The following is a 22,089-nucleotide window of genomic DNA, read 5'->3' on the forward strand; positions in this document are numbered from 1 at the left end:
CCCTTCATGCAAATGCAGCCTGATTAAAAAACGTCAACTCTTAGCCCCTGTACACACGGTCGGAGATTTTGCCAACCAAATCCATCGGATTTTGCCTGTCGTATTTAGTCCGACAGATTGTGTCTGAAACTGTTGCATACACACGGTCAGGCCAAGTTGGCGAAAAATCCGATCTTTCAGAACGTGATGACGTAATTTAGTTACGATGGGACTACATTCAGGCTAGTAGCCAATAGCTTTGATGTAGGAATTTGATCTGAGCATGCGTGGCACTTGGTCCGATCAAAATGCTATTATACACATGATCGGATTAGGCCCGACCGGCCCAGTTGGTCGGGAAATATTTCCAACATGTTGGAAAATTGGGTCGGACGGAGATTCGGATGGAATCAGTCCGATGCATACCACACACAGTCGGATTATCTGACGACACGGTCATATAAGACGCATTCCGACAGATTCTCCGACCGTGTGTACAGGGGCTAACAGACTGACTCCCATCCATCAAGGCATTTTTATATTTGCATAACTAATCCCAGGAGCTTGCCCATTGCTTGCATTGGGACTGAGGGCTCTTGAGAAGAGTACTTAAAGTATAGTCAAATTGTTGACTTTAACATAAAGGTAGGCCTTTAATAAGGCTTACCTGTAGGTAAAAAGAATCGGTTTAGGAGATATTCCCCTCGCAATGAGCTGCTGACTTCAGCAGCGCATGCGCACAGGGGATTCTCGGCTGAAAGTCCGGCAGACGGCAGTCCTTGCCGTGAAGAAAACTCCCACACTCGTGCGCAAGAGTGACGACATCGCGGCTCTGGCCACTCACAGCGCCGGAGCCGTGATACCTGGAAGACACACCGAGGGAACATGTCAGCTCCCTCAGCGTGGACCGAATGAGATGCCGGCGCCTCGTTCTAAAGTAGGTATTTCATAATGAGCTTATGCGGTGCATACTAGCTCATTATGCCTTTTCCCTTGCAAGTGTAAAAAAAAAAAAAAAAAAGTCAGCGGGTTTACTCCAGCTTGAAGCAGAGTGCTGGGATGTTTTTAGGAAGCTATGTACAGCCCCATCTTGGCAATGCATTGAGAAGCAAAATAAAATTTATTGGTATTTCTTTACTGCGGCAGAATGGTTCGCCCGCGGAGCCGATGTGGAGGCGATCCGGGGGCACGCAGAGAACCGTCATCTACACAATTTCCGGTTCTCTGAGGGGAGAAGTGACAGATCGTCTGTTCATACACAGTATGAACAGCAACCTATCTCTTCCCCTACACAGTCAACTCCCCCCTTCAGTTAGAACACACACTAGGGAACACAACCCCTTGATCGCCCCCTAGTGTTAATCCCTTTCCCTGCCAGTGACATTTTTACAGTAATCAATGTATTTTTAAAGTACTGATCGCTGTAAAAATGCCTCTGGTCCCAAAAATTTATCAAAATTGTCCGCTATGTCTGCCATAATGCAAAAATCGCAGATCGCCACCATTACTAGTAAGAAAAAAATAAAATAAAAATGGCATAAAACTATCCCCTATTTTGTAGATGCTATAACTTTTGTGCAAACCAATCAATATACGCTTATTGCAATTTTTTTTACCAAAAATAGGTAGAAGAATACATATCAGCCTAAACTGAGGAAAAAAAACGTTTTTTTATATATTTTTGGGGGATATTTATTATGGCAAAAAGTAAAAAATATTGTTTTTTTTTTTCAAAACTGTCGCTCTTTTTTTGTTTATAGCGCAAAAAATAAAAAACACAGAGGTGGTCAAATACCACCAAAAGAAATCTCTATTTGTAGGAAAGAAAGGATATCAATTTTGTTTGGGTACAACATTGCATGACCGCGCAATTGTCAGTTAAATTGACGCAGTGCCGAATCGCAAAAAGTGCTCTGGTCAGGAAGGGGGTAAAATCTTCCGGGCTGGAGTGATTAAAGATTTAGAGGAACCAAGGAAGGTAAAACATAAGCAGATTAACCTCAGCTTAAAAGCTAGTTATACACTGAGCGAATTTTGACCAGATTACAACAAATCACCTGAAATTCAATCAGAGAGTGGCCTTGTCTGCACCACTCCACCCAACATCGTCTGAAAAATCAAAGGAGCTGGTCAATTAGATGCAGGCACTTTTGGGGTTTTTTGACAGGCAGTGGCACCAACTGTCAGAATACAATACCTACAGTGGGAGATTCATCCATCTATGTTATTTAGGCTCCATGCACACTAGCGATTTTTTAAGCTTCTGGAAGCTGTTATTAGCATTTTTTTCTGCTCCCAGAAGCTCAATGGTGTTATCCTTTGTGTCCATGCATACTACTTTAGGCTACTTGCATTTTTTGAGCTTCAGTTTTTAGGAGCAGAAATAAATATGTTTTTGTAGAGTTTCTTGGAGGTTTTTTCCAGCAGAAAAAAATGCGGAATGCTCCTAACTGCTTCTAAATGTTCCCAACTGTGTCTAAAAGTCACTAAATTTCTACTAATAGCTTTTTATGAGCTTTTTTATTTTTTATTTTTTGTGCAGGAATATGCTTAGGATGAACCTCTGCTCAAACTATGCACACTAAAGTATTTGCAGATTCTTAACCAGCAGAAAAAATAAACAAGCCCTCCTTCAACTCTGTAACTATAGACATTGTGGAGAAATTCAGTATCAAAGTTTACAACAGAGGCACTGGAAACCTAGCTCTTTTTCTATTGCTTTTATTGCAATAGAATCATGGTAGCAGACTCACAGCCCAACTTCAGAAAATTGAAAAATGTCACCCTTGCAGTGAGACCCCCACCCTGCAAAGGTTAGATGCTTGATACAGGGTATGTCTAGAAGTTAAAGCCGGCTCCAGTGCCTTCCTCTTCTGTCAAAGCTCTTGTCTGTGGCTCATGAGCCTGAGCCTCATCATCATCATCATGTACAATACAGGGATATTGGTGTTTATTTACTAAAACTGGAGGGTGCAAAATCTGGTGCAACTGTGCATAGTAGCCAATCAGCTTCTATCTTCAGCTTGTTCAATTAAGCTTTGACAATAAAACCTGGAAGCTGATTGGTTTCTATGCAGAGCTGCACCATATTTTGCACTCTCCAGTTTTAGTAAATCAACCCCATTATCTCTGTATGCTGAGGAGGCTGGTGTGAGATTACAGCTGGTTGCAGCGTAGAAAGCAGGCTGCGGGGACTGGTTGCAGTATTGAAGGAACCCTGTTGGAGTGGGGAATAAGGTAAGTATTTACATTTTATGCATTTAACTCTTGCAGTCTGTGTGTTTTTATTGTGATCTTTGTGAATGAATTATTTCACAGTACACACAGCTAGAGAGGTCAGGGATGGCTTCTTCTGAAACTCTTTTACTGCTTGTTAAATATATGGAAGTATTTTAATGTCCATAGTCTTGGCACAGGTGCACTTTAACATTCTACTCCATTGGGCTGTAGTAAGCTGTAGATCATATAATGTGGTTGTTTTAATTTATAGGAATACATATTTTTCTAGAATGACATTATTATTTTCAGTAATCATGTTGAAAAAACACTATTACAATTTTTTCTGGTCACCATTTTGGACAGGTGCAGTGCCTTCTGTCACATGGACAGATGGCACTGCACCTGTCCAAAATGGTGACCAGAAAAAATTGTAATAGTGTTTTTTCAACATGAGCACATGTGTCAAACACAAGACCCGCAGGCAGAATCCAGCTCGCCAAGCCATTTCATGTGTCTCTTGCACCTATCCTGCAGTTGTGGCACCCCCGCCCCACCTTGTCTGAGCTTGTTGGCAGCAAAGAAGAGGACAGAACTCCTCCGTCAGATCCTGCACTTCTCCGTGCAGCTGCGGAGAGGCTCGTCTCTGCTCCACTGTCTTAGCAGTCAGCAGCAGAGAGGGGGATCAGAACTCCACCTACAGATCCAGCACCTTTCTGTACAGTCACAGCACCCCCTCATCTCTGGCTCCCCTGGTCTCAGCATTCAGCAGACTCTGGCAGCTGACTCCAGCCCTCCTCTGGTCCTCCTCCATACCCTGTACTTTCTGCTTCCCAGCTCTGCCCGAAGCTTCTTCCGGGTGGCTAGACAAAAAGTGGGTGCGCACTGTGATGTAAGGAAGGGTGAGGAACTCTTGACTTCTGATACTGGGGGGGCTCTTGACATTTGATGTAAAGGGAGGGGAGGGTGCTCTGGATATCTGCTTATATTTATTATAAGATAAATGCAATTCTATATCAATTAAAAAGGATGGTCACATGACACTGGTATCATCCACAAGAAACTTTATTGGAGATTGCGCAGACAGAACACCATGGAACACCTGTCTGAGCAGTCTCCAATTTCTTGTGTATGATACCAGCGATGTGCAAACCCTCCTTTTCAGACTTGTATCATCTGTACAGAGGTGTGAGTGGGCTCTGTGTTGGTCTGCACCTGTCCATCATAGCTTAAGTCCTAAATTATTACTAAAAACAGTAATAATTGTAGCACTGATCCCCGAAGGAGCTGCTGGTTTTGTTGCGCTTACCGTTACCTTCTTGACCTCGCCTTCATCTAGGGGTTCCCGTGGTAGATGGCCTAAAGAAATGCAGAAACTGACATTGGATCCTCTTTTGGGTTATTTATTTTCGAAGGTAACACAGTTTCTTAATAAAAGGTAGAGAGTTAGAAAGGAAGTTCAGGTACTTTTTTGGAACTGCAAAATCCAGAGAATAAATGTTTCACAGCTGGATTCTCACAACCTCCGGATAGACCTCCTCTCACTAGGCCCAGCAGCCGGCAGGGTGTTAAGTAAAGCAAAGTCTCTGCCACTGACTTGGATATAGAACAATTGAGAAGCAAAAGTCTCTGCCACAGACTTGAATGTTACTGAGGGACATAGATAAATTTAGAGAACTATGATACGGTACCAGTATCTCTCAGCTGGTTGGGCGATACCGTATGAATATAGATCCACACAGTGTCCTTCAACTGAGCCTTCAGGCTCCTTCTGACAAACCAGCCTTACGCATGCCTTCTCCCAAAGAGTCCTCCCCTGGATTCTTCTCCAATTGCTGGGCCTCTCCCTAGATGAGACGGCACCGGACAACCTTTGAATCATTATGGCCTCATATCCATTCAGGCCTGTCCCTGCAGTTGCTTCGCCTTGGGCTATCCAGGCCTGAGGCTTGGAATTGCATGGATCCGCACCCCATGCAGGAGGGCCATGGGGGCTGGTCAGGAGGACCAGGACCGAACAGACAGAAATCTCTTCTGGACCGGAAACCCAGAAGCACGTGATCGCAGTACCTTAAATACCACCTCCCAGAATGCACAGCAGGACAACACTCACACTGGACTGGTTCCGAGACAAGAATGGTACTCAATACCCCCAACTAGACTGTGTTTTACCACTTGCTGGCGGTGACAGCGACACCTGCAGCCTAGGAGAACTCAGTGCAATCCAGCTAAACTGGTACTGAAAACATAATTTGGCAAAATTAGCCCTAAAACCCAACGGTGGCTTTAGGAATATTCATTTTCTAAAACATATAGCCCCTGCTCGTCAGGAGCCAGCACTACATAATCAAATGCAGAGGCATTTTTTTAATATCATAAAGAGTAGATTTACATTTATATTACATTGCATTAGATTTACATTTATATAGTCTTACAGATACAACTGGCCATTTAAGAGCAACGATAATGCTGGTGTGGCCTGTGATGAAATTGACTTTGACACCCCTGACTTAGTATAAAGTAATTTTCCACAATGATGACAATTGGCTGTGTCATATGTTGGAATTAAGTCCTGTGTTCCACATTTAGAGTATTGGAATGGTATGAATGTCTTATCTGTGAGTCATCTAATGTTGGGTCTTAATCTTACCTATTGTTACATAGTTACATAGTTAGTAAGGTTGAATAAAGACACCAGTCCATCCAGTTCAACCTGAGTGAGTGTCTACATTTGTCCCTATCCCTGTACATTGCACACTCACATCGGTCCCTACCCTCAAGGTCCCCATTCATATACTAGGGCCAATTTTTGGACAGAAGCCAATTAACCTACCTGCATGTCATTGTGTAACAGAATTATATGATGCATCATTTTCAGTATTTGTTTCATGCTGGTGATGGTAGAGTTCTAAGTTTAAGGTAACTTTATAATCATCAGTTACAGTGTCATAATGGTGTCACATACCTTGTAGATTCCAATATGAAGAACAATTGTAAGCTCTACACCTCCAGGTACAGAGATGGAGGACACAGTGTTTGCGTTGTTAGTAAATCCAAGTAACTAGGACATCTCAGGCTTTGTAAAGATCATTTTCCTTTGAATTTTAACTCCAAATAAAGTTTATTTTTGAGTTTTTGAATGAGTATGGAAAGGTTACATTTTTGTTAGGTTTTCATTTTTTTTTTCATTGGAGACATTTTCTCTCAATTCTTTTACCTGTGAGCCAACTGGCCAAAATGCTATGGAGGTTTTGACATGACCGGATTTTAGCCGTCTGTCAGTAAAATCTACACTGAACAATCTGGAACTGAGCGCCAGCTTCTTTCTTTCTTTTCCAGTGATACCCAGATAAATCAAGAGTTGGAGAGTATCATTGGGACAGGAAGGCAAGGACAACAATAAAATCATTGCCAGAGGCGCCAACTTACACTTTATTCAACAAAAAAATTTCCTGGCGGCAAGATGGTAGCATACACGTGGTAGTAACCCCGCTTGCTTTCACCCACAGTACCAGTGCAAAGCTATAAAGAGTTAACACCCACACAACAGCCAATTACCTATTATGGTGAAATCTATTCACTGCTTCATTCTCCGGCATTCACATAGGAGATCTTTCTCCTCTGTGTGCCACTTTATGAAGCGGAGTAGATCGCTTCACCCTTGGAGGTGTGAAGCGATCTACAAACGCTTCTAACACTGGAGAACGGCCCCTAATACTGGAATCTCGTGAGACTTTACGAGATTACAGTACTAGAAATTCACAGATACACACAGATGTCAATTTATTAAGCAGTGATAAATTATCACAGCTCAATACACTGACACGCGGTGTGATTAATGTTAGTGAAATAAAGAGTCCCCCTACATAATATATACATGTATACACACACAGACATTATATATACATGTATATACACACACATTATATATATATACATATACACATTATATATATATATATGTATATATATGTATACACATACATATGACAGGGGGACATGGTTACAGTGTTGGGGGGTCTGAACGAGGCATAAGGAAGTTAATTATCTTCCTCTTTCCTCCTCAGATCCCCCCACATTCCCTCTTCACTCCCCGGTTCTCCACCTCTGAGTTGGTGAATCGGGGAGTGTGAATTCTGACACAGATCACCAGTGAAGCGCTGAGATCACAGCTTCATAAAGTGACCGTTACTGTGTCAGTCTATGAGGATTCTCAGTGTGTGGAGATAATTGGCGGGAGAACAAGTTCAAACACTTCTCCCCCGATTATCTCTGGTTTATATACTGTTTATGGGCTGTGATCAGCGGCGATCCTCTGGATCTCCACTGATCACTCCTTCATAAACGGACACCTTTGTCCTCACAGAACTCACAGCCAGTGTGAAGAAAAGAGACCCTTTACCTGCCACCTTTGGTGGTTCTCCACGCAGGTTCAGCTTCTCCTGTAGTGCAATCCCAAATCTTGGGATGATAAATGCTCTGATAAGGCAGGGAACCCCTTCTGTGGATCTTTTGGGATGAAAAAAACTAGCCCTGCATACAGCAGTGTGCTCCTCAAAAGGCAATAGAAAGTACATTCAATTATGTGCACTTGATCAACTAAATAAAGAGAGAGTGGGTAATTAGAACTCACATCTAGTTCATGTGGAGGGGTACATTTGTGGCACAAGGACAGTTGAAATGTTCTTAGATAAGCTGACTGTGGATGGCTGCCAGCTCGTGACAGGCTAGAAGTAACTCTGTGGAAGGCAAAGACAGAAGGAAAGCAGCTCCATCCAAGTGCAGCTTTATTAAGACATTTTATTCCATAAAAGACAATTGGTAACTCACAAGATGTATGAGATGTCAGCGCATGTGGGATTAATATTGTGGGGAAGACAATCTTCTCACTGGTGAAGAGGCAGCTGATGGGTCCAGGGACGCCGGTGGTTCACATCGCTTCCAGAAACTCAGGACGGCTCACAGAGAGCGGTGTACGTCACTTCCAGTTGGAGAGAGAGTGGGGAGGAGCACGCGTTCGGAGCATGCGTATTCCTTCATGAGGCTCTAGAGTGTCTGAATTTGATACAAGTTTCCGTTTTTTGTCCATGTCCCCTTGGGGTAGGAGGTGAAGGAAAGTCTCCCCTGTAGACAAGGGCGATGTGACACAGGCCCTAACCTCAATCCATTTTGTTTTATTGTTGTCTTTAACCACTTGCTTACTGGGCACTTAAACCCCCCTCAGTCCCAGACCAATTTTCAGCTTTCAGCGCTGATGCACTTTGAGTGACAATTACGCGGTCATACAACACTGTACCCAAATGAAATTTTTATCATTTTTTTCCCACAAATAGAGCTTTCTTTTGGTGGTATTTAGTTACAGCTCGGAGTTTTATTTTTTGCTAAACAAACAAAAAAAGATGCAAAAAAAAAAAAAAAAAAAATCATGTTTTAATAGTTTGTTATAAAATTTTGCAAACGGGTCATTTTTCTCCTTCATTGAAGTGCGCTGATTAGGCGGCACTGATAGGCTGCATTGGTGGGCACTGATGGGCTGCATTGGTGGGCACTGATGGGCTGCATTGGTGGGCACTGATAGGCTGCACTGGTGGGCACTGATAGGCATAGTTAAGGCGGCACTAATAGGCACAGATAAGGCGGCACCGATGGGCACAGATAAGGCGGCACTGATGGGCAAAGATGGGCACAGATAAGATGGCACGGATGGGTGGCACGGATAAGTGGCACGGATGGGTGGCACGGATGGGCACTGATAGGTACCACAGATAGATGGGACTGATGGGCACTGATAGGTGGCACTGATAGGTGGCTCTGATAGGTGGCACTGCTGGGCACTGATGGGCGGCACTGCTGGGCACTGATGGGCGGCACTGCTGGGCACTGATGGGCGGCACTGGGGTGCAGCACCTTTGAGGCAGATTTTGGGTGGCACTGTGGGTGGCACTGCTGGGTGGCACTGTGGGTGGCACTGTGGGCACTGCTGGGTGGCACTGTGGGCACTGCTGGGTGGCACTGTGGGCACTATGGGCACTGCTGGGTGGCACTGACAGGGGGGCACTTACTTTATTTCAGGATGGCACTGCGGGTGGCAGGTGGGCACTGGCAGGGGGCAGGTGTCCTTTTAAATTGCTGGCCGTGATCGGGACTGATGTCCCGAACACGGCCGCCGGCGATCGGCTTTTTTTTTTTCTCCTCGCGCTGACAGCTAGGAATACTAGCCGATTACCGGCTCCGTTTTATCACATGATCAGCTGTCATTGGCTGACAGCTGATCACGTGATAAGGGGTCGGGATCGACCCCTTACACGGATCGGTGATCAGGCGAGTCTCACGGACTCGCCGATCACAGAGCGCGCCGCGCGCGCCCCTCAGGGGGCGCGCAGGCCGCTCGTAACCGGGACTACGTCAATAGACGTAGTCCCGAAAATGTGGGTCCGCGCTATTGCCGTCATTTTGCAATAGCGCGGATCCCAAGTGGTTAAAGAGGAAGTAAACCCTGATGGGTTTACTTCCTCTTTGTCTCCCTGCAAAGGTAAAGCATAATGGGCTACTATGCATCGCATAATAGCCCATTATGTGTCACTTACCTGACACAGGAGCCAGCGATGTCACCGCTGTCCCCTGTAGTCCGGAGCATCCATCTTCTTCCAGGTATCTCTGCTCCAGCCACTCACAGTGCCGGAGCAGCGATGACGTCACTCCTGTGCATGCGCACAGGAGCCGCCACTAACGGCATATTGCCATTAGCAGCGGCATGCTGCTAACGGCAATAGTGCGCATGCGCGCCGCTGTCTACAGCGCATGCGCCGTAGACAGCTGTGACTGTCTTTTAGTACATATTTCTTGGACCTACAGGTAAGCCTAAATTAAGACTTACCTGTAGGTCAAAGTGGTTTGTAAGGGTTTACAACCACTTTAAAGTATATTAAACGGCAAAACCTTTTAATTTTTGGAAATGGATAATAATTCCTTTAAAGCTAAAGTCTAGTAAATCATTTTTGGGCATGCCGACCAGTTTCATAACTTCCCACTAATGAAGAGTATCCTACAACCTGCCTTCTCTGGTTAAAAACTCTCTCTGTGAAGCCAGATATGATCAAAGCGGTGATTTTCTGGCTCTTTGGAGCAGCAGCTGCGACAATGTAGGGATAGTGCTGTTCGCCTTCCCCTTCCTTCCACCTTGTCCATCCACAAAACTCCTTGTATTATTTTTACAGAATGCAAGGGGGTTCTGTGAATAGACAAGGAGAGATCCTGACATTCATCTGCCCCTCCTCTCTCCTAAGTCATTCACAGAGAACCTTGCATTCTGTGAAAATAACACAAGGAATTTTGTAAATGGACGAGGGTAGAGGAAAGGGACAACAAACGGTGCAAACTCTTTGCTTTCATAGCCACTACTGTTAAACCATGCAGCACTTGAAAATCGCTGCAGTGAGTCTATCAGACTTCATGGAAGGGGGATTTCTACAGTAACCAGCAGCAGGCAGGCAAAAAATGTTTACTAGTTTTCCTGTCCTGTAGATGCACTAGGTCCTCTCCAAAGAGGAATACCCTCTTTGACTGCAACATGCAAATTTGCTCTTTAGTGCCAAAGACTCTTAATGGCACCCTGTCTATTTAGGGTCTTAAATAGACATTGCCTGACCCAAGATGTAACATGGCGTGGCAGCATCCAACTGATAGCTCCTCTTGACTTCCTGTACCCCTGTAATGCCGCTGCGGTTGAAGACTACCTGCAGTGGAGAAAGTAGACTGCATCTGCCTACAAACACATTGTATATTTTGTCTTAAAAATGGTCAAAACTTTAGCTTTTTACAGTGTGGACAGGGTTAGGGATTTCCCTTAACTTCTTGTAATAATAGGAAGTGAGGAGAAATCTTTTCAAAGGGGGCACAGACTAAAACAAAACAGGAAAGGATTGGAACAATCCCCCTCAGTTCTTGTGCTGGTGGGACAAGGGGTCAGGTGAAATTTCCTTTTTAAGTATTGGTTCTTCAAAACTCTATGAAAAAGTTGAAAAAAATCTGGAGTTGGAATTTAAAGTGGAACTAAAGGCAAAACTTTTTTTTTTCATTTTAGATACAGTAAAGGTGGGCTATAACCCCTGTCAGTTTTTTTGTTTTGTTTTTTGCCATCTGTGTGCCATTGAGGAGATTGCCCTTCACATTTTGTCCCAAAAGCTAAAACAGTAAGCGAGGGAATCCTTGGTTGCCACCAAATCTAGTAATCTGCCTAACCAAAATACATAAAAAATGTGCGTGTATTAGCACAGTTCCATGTGTTGTGCTGTGCTGCAATGCACATCTGTGGGCATGGTGCTTTGCATGTATTGTGCATCGCTACGTGTTGTGTTAGGACACACGTTAATACAACAGTGTGAATGTTCTCTAAAGTCTAAATGCATGTAAAAACAAGTTACCTGCTTTGTCACCTATAAAGAAGTGAAGGGTCAAAGTTGATTCTAAGATATCAGCTGCAACACATAATGACTGGCTGCAGGCCAAGCTGTCAATGTGTTCCAAAAACACCATGAATATGGAAATTTGACAATGGAATTTACAAAGACACAATGATAGATCTGGTATTTGACTTGCAGATTAGTTAAATATCTCTAGAACCACCCTTTAGACACATCCCCATTGTTGTAATTAGCGAAGAAGAGAAAGACTATGATTAGAAAGGTGAAGACTTTGGGAAAAGTATGATTTGTAATATCTAAGTATATTTTAAACCATTGGGAGGGGTGTAGGTTTAATTAAAAAAAAAGGAAGATATGCAATAAAGGTGGACTAGATTAAAACAGTATTAAACCCAAAAAACAAACATTTAATACATTGGAGCTTACCAATCCTTAAATATTGTGTCTGCATTAGTCCTCTGTACATTTTTATTTCTTTATTTTCACCTGGTGATTAAGGATGAGCTCCGGCATGTTCGCATACTCCACGTGCAGAGCCCGCCAGGAAGTCGGCGCAGAGCTGCGCTAATCACAGGCAGTGAGACATTGCCCCCGATGCACGGCTGCAGAGAACAGCAAATGTCTCACTGCCTATGATTAGTGCAGCGCTGCGCCGACTTCCTGGTGGGCTCTGCACGAACACGCCTGAGCTCATCCCTACTGGTGATCCTGCCACCAACACACTTCCTGTCTTAGGGCACCCCCACTCTGGATGGAGGAGAAATGGAGACAACTTTGGACAGCAGCATTATCAGTCAGGGGAGAGGGTAGCTTTAGTTGGACTAATAGATTTAGATGAACTTGACTAACACATAAAAGCTGAACTCTAGCTAACATTTTATAAGCAGTTAGATTAAACAGTTTTTTTTCTTTTCTTTTGGGATGAAGGTAAATAAATAAACACTGACCATTGTAAGCACCCCAATCAGTGTTCAATGGTTTGTCTAAACCTTCCAACTGCTGGTTGACTGGCAGGAACACCACATGAAAATAAAAGAAAAAAAATCCTAAAAAAAACTAAATAAATGTAGCCACAACCAATCAAAGGATCGGCAAGCTACAACAGAATTTATATTTTTCTGAATGATTACCACTTTAAATGAATTTTGGACACTGTTGCCTTCTGATGTTCCTTGTTGTACATTAAAGCATATTAATTCACTTTAGCAGCTGATTTAATCACTTACTGATCATGCAGCTTTTTTAACTTTTAATTCTTGCCTATGTTCCAGTTTAAGCTGGTACTGTGACCACTGCCCTAGGTTTCTGGTTTCATGGTGACTCATCCTATGGAGTCACTGTTGCATGCAGGGACTAGATTTGTGTCTTTCTACACTGTGTGCATCAATAAACACACACAGACCCTTAGTCTGGGATACCAAGGCACTCATCTGATCCTCCCTTCTACTCCCCCTCCTCCGAGAAGGACAAGGGGGCACTCTTTACGTCTAGATGAAAAAAGATTTCATCTCCAAATACAGAAAGGTTTCTTCACAGTAAGAGCTGTGAAAATGTGGAATAGACTCCCTCCAGAGGTAGTTATGGCCAGCTCAGTAAATTGCTTTAAAAAAGACCTGGATTCTTTCCTAAATGTACATAATATTACTGGGTACTGACATTTATAGGTAAAGTTGATCCAGGAAAAATCTGATTGCCTTTCGGGGGATCAAGAAGGATTTTTTCCCCCTGCTTTAGCAAATTTGGGCATGCTTTGCTGTTTTTTTTTTGCCTTCCTCTGGATCAACTGTGGGTGAAGGATTGTGTATATGGGATTGTATTTATTTTTTTCTGGTTGAACTAGATGGACTTGTGCCTTTTTTAAACCTCACTAAAGCCTCATACACACGATCGGACTTTGTACAAACTTTCCCGTGGACTTTTGTACAAAGGGCGTAGTCCACAAGTTTGTATTGTGTAGAAACGATCTGACTTTTTAGGCAACAAACACGAACGTAGTGACGTTTCAACGTACTGACGACACTTCAAAAGAGGACGTTCAATTACTCCAGCGCCACCTTTGGTCAACTTCTGTATTGTTGTCTGATCTTTTGCATTGGTTCTGAGCATGTGTGTTTGTACCTTGTACAAAAGTCTGATGGTTTTGTGTACAGACGATCGGACTTTGCTCCATCGGACTTATGTTGTCAAAAAGTTTGTCCGTTCGCACAGCCAACAAAAGTCAGATGAAAATGGAAAAAGTTTGTCCGATGGAGCATACACACGGTCGGATGTTGCTCCAAAACAGCTAATTTGCATGTTTGTTGTCAAAAAGTCCAATCCTGTGTACGGGCCTTTACTATGTAACTATTCTCCATTTGGAGACTGTGCTGTCTACTGTTAACCCTTTCCTGTGAAGACTGGAAGTTCAGAGAAGCAAAACTGAGAGAGCAGTTGAAAGTTGGAAATACCATGCACTGGGGTACAAATGTTAACAGTTTACTGGGGAATATTTTTTTTTTTGTCCTTATTGTACTAAGCTAAATCTGCTGAGGGTTTAATTCTGTTTTAAAATTATCTATGCAGTTGAAATGATTTCCAAAAATATTATTTTTATTTGGCATTAATCCAAAGTATGTGAGTCAAACAGCCATAAATGGTTAAGTAAAGAATGCGTATATTCGGCACGCGCAGCTAAAACACCTGGCTGAACAGAGATGATGTCCTGACATGCTGGATGCGAACATGTGGCCAAATTTTCCAAAAATCCTTCTTCCTTTTTATGCTTCTGTTTTCCAAGGCACAGCCGTAGGAATGTGTAAAGAAACAAATTCAAGAAACATTTGAAAGAATAATGGAGAAAGATTTCACTGTGAAATATAACTGCACTTCATTATTTAATAATATATTATATGTTACAATTTCTAACAGCGTTGTCAATCCAACAATATTCCACCAGTATTTGTGGTCCTGCAAGGGCTACAGGTAGTAGGTGTAACATGGAATTAAAGGCCAACACCACAGATGTTTCTTTTTTTCTGTAGTAAATCACATTCTTTTTATGGCCTCAAACTGCTGAAAGGAATACTTACCACTGGAATCTGCAAATATGAAGCCAGGCAGTCAGGAAGCCAGCACAACATCTCACTTCTAGGAGTGCCGATAAAAACCTAAGGCTCCATTCACACCATACAAGGAAGACAGAACGCATGCCCATTTGGCACAACTCATGTAGGGCAGCCCATTCATTTTTAAGGCACAAAAAAACCTGACCCTTTTTCTAATACGCGCCACACCAGCACCATGCAGTTTGGCGCATGCGAAAACACTCACGCATTAGCAGATGCGTGGATGTGCAATTAACAATTATTGGCACCCCCGTAAGTCTGCTGATGGGTGGCACATTTCTATGCATGTAGGGAAAGCGTGCAATTTTGCATGCATTTCTTGCACCCAGCAGATGTGAATGTAGCCTTATGCCGCGTACACACGTTCGGACTTTCTGGCAGACTTGGTCCGGCGGACCGGAATCTGTCGGACAATTCGATCGTGTGTGGGCTCCAGCTGACTTTTTTTCCCCAAAAGTCCGACAGACCTAGAAATAAAATATGTTTCAAATCTATCTGACGGACTAAAAATCGGGAAACCCGTTCATCTGTGTGCTAGTCCGACAGACCAAATACGACACAAGGGCAGCTATTGACTACTGGCTATTGAACTTCCTTGTTTAGTCCCCATTTACGTCATCACATTCAAAACGAATGGACTTTCAAACGGACTTAGTCCGGTCATGTGTGGCAAAGTCCGCTTCGTTCAGAAAGTCCGCCGGACCTCTGCCGAAAGTCCATCGGGAAGACCGTCAGGCCTAGTCTGTCGAAAAGTTCGGTCTTGTGTACGCGGCATTGGATTCTGCCCTTCTCAGGACTCCCACTATCACTAATTGAATGGGCCTCTGTCCAGCTGCTACAACCAATTCTGGCCTCTTTGTCCCTTATGCAGGCCATACATGGTCGAATTTTGAACAAATTTTCTTTTCAAAATCAGAAAGTTGTTTTTTTTTTTGTGATCCGATGATGCCACCATTGATTTTTGGCTGACCGTGCCTTCAATTTCACCTCATGTTACTACAGAAAATAATTTTCGTGGCCGGGAATCTTCTTTTCTCTCCGTAAATTTTCTTTTCTTATTACATTTCTCGCACCATTCTCCCATCATTGATTAGAAAATTGTTTGTTTTTCAAAAAATTTCCAACATGTCCGATTCCTCAAATTTGATTTCCGCATGAAAATTGGCTGTTGCTGCAGCCAACTAATGGTGGGAAATTCATACGAAAATTCTTTCAAAATTCAAACCGTGTATGGCTGGCATTAGTCTTCCTATGCGTGACTTTCCCACACCCAGATAGCAAGCAATTGAGCTGCAAGTTTGAAAATGAGTTGCTAAGTTATTGCTAGACTAGCCAGGCTTCACAAGTTTATTGCACAATTGCAAAAGTCCACATTGCATGACTCCAGAACCAATTTCTTTGCAAACATTCTGCAAATTCTGGTTCAGTTATGTGTTGTAATAGTCATCCCACCACACGGGGTCACTGTGCCTGAATTTTCATGCTGTAGACTTGCAGACCTCTTGCTGTAGACTCGCCACTGCAACTTTGCTACAAATTGGAAAAGTATCAACTATAACTTGTGCTTCAAGCAGTGGTGGAACTACTGCCATAGCAACCCTTGCCAGCCGAGTGGGGCCCGGTCATAGTTGTCAATAGATATCACTTTTTTCACGATTTTTCGCTGCTTGTGGTAAGGATGAGGAATGTAAGTTTACTCTTAAGCCACCCGGCCCCGCGAGTCCAGCCATGTCCAGACACATGTAGCCGCATACAGCAGGAGGCAGGAGCAGAGAGCAGAGTGGGCGGGGCAGAACGCTTGAGCGCGCCTGTGAAGGGACATCGTTTTTCGGCACATGAGGAGGCTCTGGAGTCTGGACATAAGGTAGGAAGGGAGTGGGAGACAGACTGCCCTCTGTTTTGCATAGTGCCTGCAAAAGCACCTTGTCCCCGTGCAGATGGGGACAAGGGCCTCTTCCCCAGAAGCCCTGGTGCATTAGTTGTGGGGTGCAAAACTTGAAAAAAACTTTTTTGACTTTGACTACTTACACTATAATGTACTGAATGTAACCTGTAGAATTTATTGGCAAATTTTTGTTTTGGTGTTCAAAATTAATATATTGAAATTTGTGGCAAGTTATCCTTGCTATCTGGGCAGCTATTGAGCTTGTCTAAAGTTTTCTTTCACCTGACCTCACATACAGATTTAAAAGGTGCAAAGGCGCATTAGAGGCATAACGCGATAAATTGTGTCTTTTTTCTGTGCTTGGGAAGGCCACGTGCTGCATACAGCCTCCTATATACAGTATGTACACGGGTATACACGTGTTGGCATAACCCGCATATAATGTTTGTATGAATTCCCTAAACTCAGAAGATCAAGTTCAACCAGGATGTGATCAGCAACAGATACTGCAAGATACAGAAAAATAGTCTATTTTATCTGATGTTGCTATTTTAGTGTAAATAGGTGTAAATTGGTGAGAGAGATGTATTTGCTTCTTCCAGGGTGTCAAGCACATTAAAACATTTAGTGGTCATGTACACTAGGAAATATTCACTAAAAGAAATAAGAAGGAAAATATTGCCAGCTCATTTCTGAAAATGCTACTTGCTTGGCTGTCTCTGGCCTCAGTACTCTCAGGGTCAGTGCATATAAAAGTCTATGGAATAGAATTGCTATTAGGCAACTAGCATATTTGAAAGGAGATTTCAGAGAAGGCAGCATTTTTATTTACTAAGTGAGTGACCAGAGACTGAGGAAATGCTTTCTCCTGCCTGCAGCAGACTGATGACATCATCTCAGCCTAGGCAAAATCACTCAATTGAAAATCAAAGTATAACTAGAGGTAAAACGTTTCTTTTTAGCTTTGGATAAAACTTAGATGGGATTTAAACACCTGTCAGTTTTTTATTGCTGTCTGTGTCCCCATAAGGGAGCTTCTCCCTCTTTATTTGTCCTGTTTACTGTTCTCAGTGGAAAGGAAAGAACATTTCAAATTTCGGGTTGCCACCAGAACAGAAACAAAGAAGAAATCTTACAATGGGGTCACAGGTTCTGGAGACTACCAGGGAGTCTCCCACTTTGTATGTATTTGCTCTCACTTCCTGTTTTGATTATGGGACAGGAAGTGAAGAGAAATCTCCCCAATGGGACTCAGATAGAACAAATAAAAAAACAGGGGGTTGTAACCATTCATTAATCTATCCAGAATAATAATAAAAAAATCTTTTGTCTTTAGTTCCACTGTTTTTATAAAATAGGTAGAGGATTTTTTTTACAAAAACACGTCTTGTACAGTCTCTGTACACTTACATGTCAGGAATTTTTTCATGCAGACTGAAAGGTGAAACATTGTTCATATCGCAGTGATTGGACAGACTGTGGATGCATTTTTTAATTTAGTCTGAATAATGAAAGTAAAAATCAGAAGTGTGCCTAGAAAGCCAAGTGAAGAAAGTCCTTTATTCAATTGTATAAGTGATTATGTGCTTGTGTTATACACATGAGACCAGCATTCAGCCATTTATACACATGACTCATGCACACATCTCTTTGAACGTATTAATTACAGACCAATATATGGATCTTTTTGCACTCGACCACCACTAATTATATCTTCTAAGCACTTTCTTTAGCTTTGATGGTTCAGTCTCAAAAAAAATGTTACAACTTATTCTAAATCAACTAAGCTGGTTTTTCAATCTCTAAAAAATAATTACGGTGTAAAACTTCCAGGGAAAAAAAAAGCAAATGTTTAATCCTTTCTGTATTCCTCTTTCTTTTTTTCTCTAGGGCAACTGCTAATGAACTGGCCTTGCTAATCTCCCGCATGCAGAAAAATGCTGACCAGGTGGAGAAGAACATCTTGGAGACTCACCAGAAACTGAAGCAGGTGAGGATATGGCCATTATATTCTCCGTTCACTGTCATGGTTAAATATGTTACTTAAAACTTTTTATTTGGACTACTTTTTTAGCTACTGAAAGGTTCATAGTGAAAGAATTCATTAAGATAATAAAAACAAAAACTTTTGACTTAGAGACATTTTAAAGGCTAAGTTCACCTTTTTTTTCATCTAAATTCCAGCTCCCCTATGTACCAATGTAGCATTCATGTACATTTTTTGCAAAAATAACAAAGCTTTCCATACAATCTACAGATGCGTACCTTGCTGCCCTACATCCATGATTCTAAACGTATCTATTTCTTCTATCTTACTTCCTTACAGACTTACACAGGAAGGAGTTGACCAGCTGATCTCAAAGCTGCATGTTTTTTAAATGAAATGCAATCAATCAGTGATCACCCTTCTCACTAAATACACAATCAGATTGCATATTGCATGGCCATCTTTATACAAGTACAGGCATACCCCACTTTTAAGTACACAATGGGGTTTATTTACTAAAGCTAGAAAGTGCAAAATCAGGCTCACTATTGCATAGAAACCAAAGAGCTTGCAGGTTTTATTACCAAAGCTTAATAGAACAAGCTGGGGTTAGAAGCTCATTGGTTTCTATGCAGAAGTGAGCCTGATTTTGCACTTTCTAGCTTTAGAAATAAACCCCATTGTGTACTTAAAAGTGGGGTAGGCCTTTAAGCAAGGTGGGGAGGCATTTTGGAGCATTTTCACTCATCACACATAGGGCAGCCCATTCACCTGAATGGGGGCTGCCCTACACATAGCAATCACCCCAAAGAAGCTTCAGTGTTTTTTTCAGAGTGGAGCTTGGTGTGATTTCTGGAATGTAAGGAAACACACAGATGTGAATGGAGTCTCACTGTTCTTGTGTTATCGCACCAATTTCACTTTCAGGCCCCATTCACATCTAGCATAGTGGGAGTGAACGTTTTGTGTCTCGTTTTTACTGTGACACGCATAGGGCAGCCTGCTGATTAAAATGGGCTGTGCCATATGTGGATTATGGGACATATCAGCGTTTTGTGGTTTGCGTGTTTTTTACTGTGAGTATTGCATCATTTGCCATTCCTTCCTATAAAGGTGGCCATATACTATACAATCCCCGCCAGCAAAAATTTGATAGCATGTTCTCAATTTTCCAGATGGAAAAACTTTCTATCGGAAATTCAGATCGTGTGTATGCAATTCCAACACGCAAAAACTCACGCATGCTCAGATTCAACTACGAGATGGAAGCTATTGGATACTAGGTATTGAACTTCCTTTTTCTAGTCTCGTCGTACGTGTTGTATGTCACCGCGTTCTTGGCGGTCGGAATTTGGTGTGACCATGTGTAGGCAAGACAGTTTGAGCAGAATTCCGTCGGAATTCAGACGGGAAAACCATCAGAGCTTTTTCTGACGAGAATTACGATTGTGTGTACATGGCATTAGTCTATGAGTAATGCTAACAGTACTTATGTGTAGATGCACAAAGATTATTTTATCCTGAGGCCATACTGGATAAGATTTCCCTTCATACAACTTGACAGTAAAAAATATGTCACTGTTAGTCTGTGTTTATTAAGAGTTCTGGATGGTTAGCTGCTTCTTCATGCAGCTACTGTATATAAAGTACCATCCTTCATAGCTAAGATGAGTGTAGGCGTATTAGTGCATTGCTGCAAAAACATTGAAGTACTGTACATGATAGGATTTATATTGCTACTAACAGCTCCTTTTTCAGGACAAGCTTTGAAGAGATACACTCTCTTCCTTAGGTTGAAAGCACAACTGATATATGGAGGTTTAAAAGGAATGTCTAGAGTTTGAAGTTGTATCTTAGATTAACCTTTAAAAGAGATCAGCTTACTGTAAATGATCTGTAACTGGGAGGCTAGATTTATACAGTTCCAGTAGAGTATGCACAGCGACATGGCATGGCATGCAATGCCAAGCTGCTGCTAACAAAGCAAACAAAATATTGGCATTAAAAAGGGGATTAATTCCAGAGATAAAACAATAATTCTCCCACTCTATAAGACTCTGGTCCGGCTGCACCTGGAGTATGCTGTCCAGTTCTGGGCACCAGTCCTCAGGAAGGATGTACTGGAAATGGAGCGAGTACAAAGAAGGGCAACAAAGCTAATAAAGGGTCTGGAGGATATTAGTTATGAGGAAAGGTTGTGAGCACTGACCTTTTTCTCTCTGGAGAAGAGACGCTTGAGAGGGGACATGATTTCAATTTACAGATACCATACTGGTGACCCCACAATAGGGATAAAACTTTTTCGCAGAAGGGGGATTAACAAGACTCGTGACCACTCATTAAAATTTGAAGAAAAGAGGTTTAACCTTAAACTACATAGAGGGTTCTTTACTGTAATTCCCTGTACACACGACTGTTTTTCCCGTTGGAATAAACTCTGAAGGTTTTTCCGATGGAATTCCGCTGAAACTGTCTGGCATACACACGATCACACCAAATTCCGACGGTCAAGAACGCAGTGACGTACAACACGTACGACGGGACTAGAAAAAGGAAGTTCAATAGCCAGTAGCCAATAGCTTCTGTCTCGTACTTGCTTCAGAGCATGGATCGTTTTTGGTACGTCGGAACAGCATACAGACGAGCGGTTTTCCCGATAGGAATCGGTTCCTTCGGAAATATTTGGAACATGTTTTATTTCTAGGTCCGTCGGAATTTTTGACGTAAACAGTTTGATGGGGCATACACACGATCAGAATATACGATGAAAAGCTCCCGTCTGACTTTTTCTGTCGGACATTCCGCTCATGTGTACACAGCATTAGAGCGGCAAGGATGTGGAATTCCTTTTCACAGGTGGTGGTATCAGTGAGGAACATTGATCGTTTCAAGAAACTATTAGATAAGCACCTGAACGGCCGCAACATACAGGGATATACAATGTAATACTGACATATAATCACACATAGGTTGGACTTGATGGACTTGTGTCTTTTTTTTTTACCTCACCTACTATGTAACTATGACATACAATATGTTATGTATTCATTCTGAATGGTACCCCAACATACCTGCAATGTAACACACTACAATACATGTAATAAACTATACACTTATATTTCAGCACATCACAACACATGATAATGCACTACAAACCTATGTTGCAGCGCACAACAGCACATAATTCAAGCACTACACACTTGTATTGCAGCACACCGCAACACAACACGTTAATACACTATGAACCTGCTTTGCAAAAAAAATAGCGCATTAGCCTTTTTTGATGTTTCAAGAAGTGTTAACTCACTGCAAAGATGTAAATGAGTCCTGAATGTTTTAAAAACCTTGGGGTAGAATTTGTGCTTGCATTTTATTAAAAAAGTGTCTATATTCAAAATGTAAAATCATATATTAATTTCCACATTGTATTTCAATTATTTCTAGCCTATTCCTATAATTTGAATGAACCTGAAATTTGTAAATATACAGTGCCTT

At 42.2% G+C, this 22,089-nt stretch overlaps 1 protein-coding gene across 1 annotated transcript in view; it reads left to right on the top strand.

The window, feature by feature from the left end:
• Positions 1–22,089, top strand: part of EVPL (envoplakin) — a 121,697-nt gene that overhangs the window by 49,553 nt on the left and 50,055 nt on the right. The window contains exon 3 of the mRNA XM_077459357.1: positions 18,498–18,597. Coding sequence (XP_077315483.1) covers positions 18,498–18,597 — 100 coding nt within the window. The remainder of the gene's footprint in view (positions 1–18,497; positions 18,598–22,089) is intronic.

The sequence above is a fragment of the Lithobates pipiens genome, unplaced genomic scaffold, assembly GCF_037356315.1.
Source record: "Lithobates pipiens isolate NorthernLeopardFrog02 unplaced genomic scaffold, aLitPip1_a1.2 Scaffold_28, whole genome shotgun sequence".
Taxonomy (NCBI): domain Eukaryota; kingdom Metazoa; phylum Chordata; class Amphibia; order Anura; family Ranidae; genus Lithobates; species Lithobates pipiens.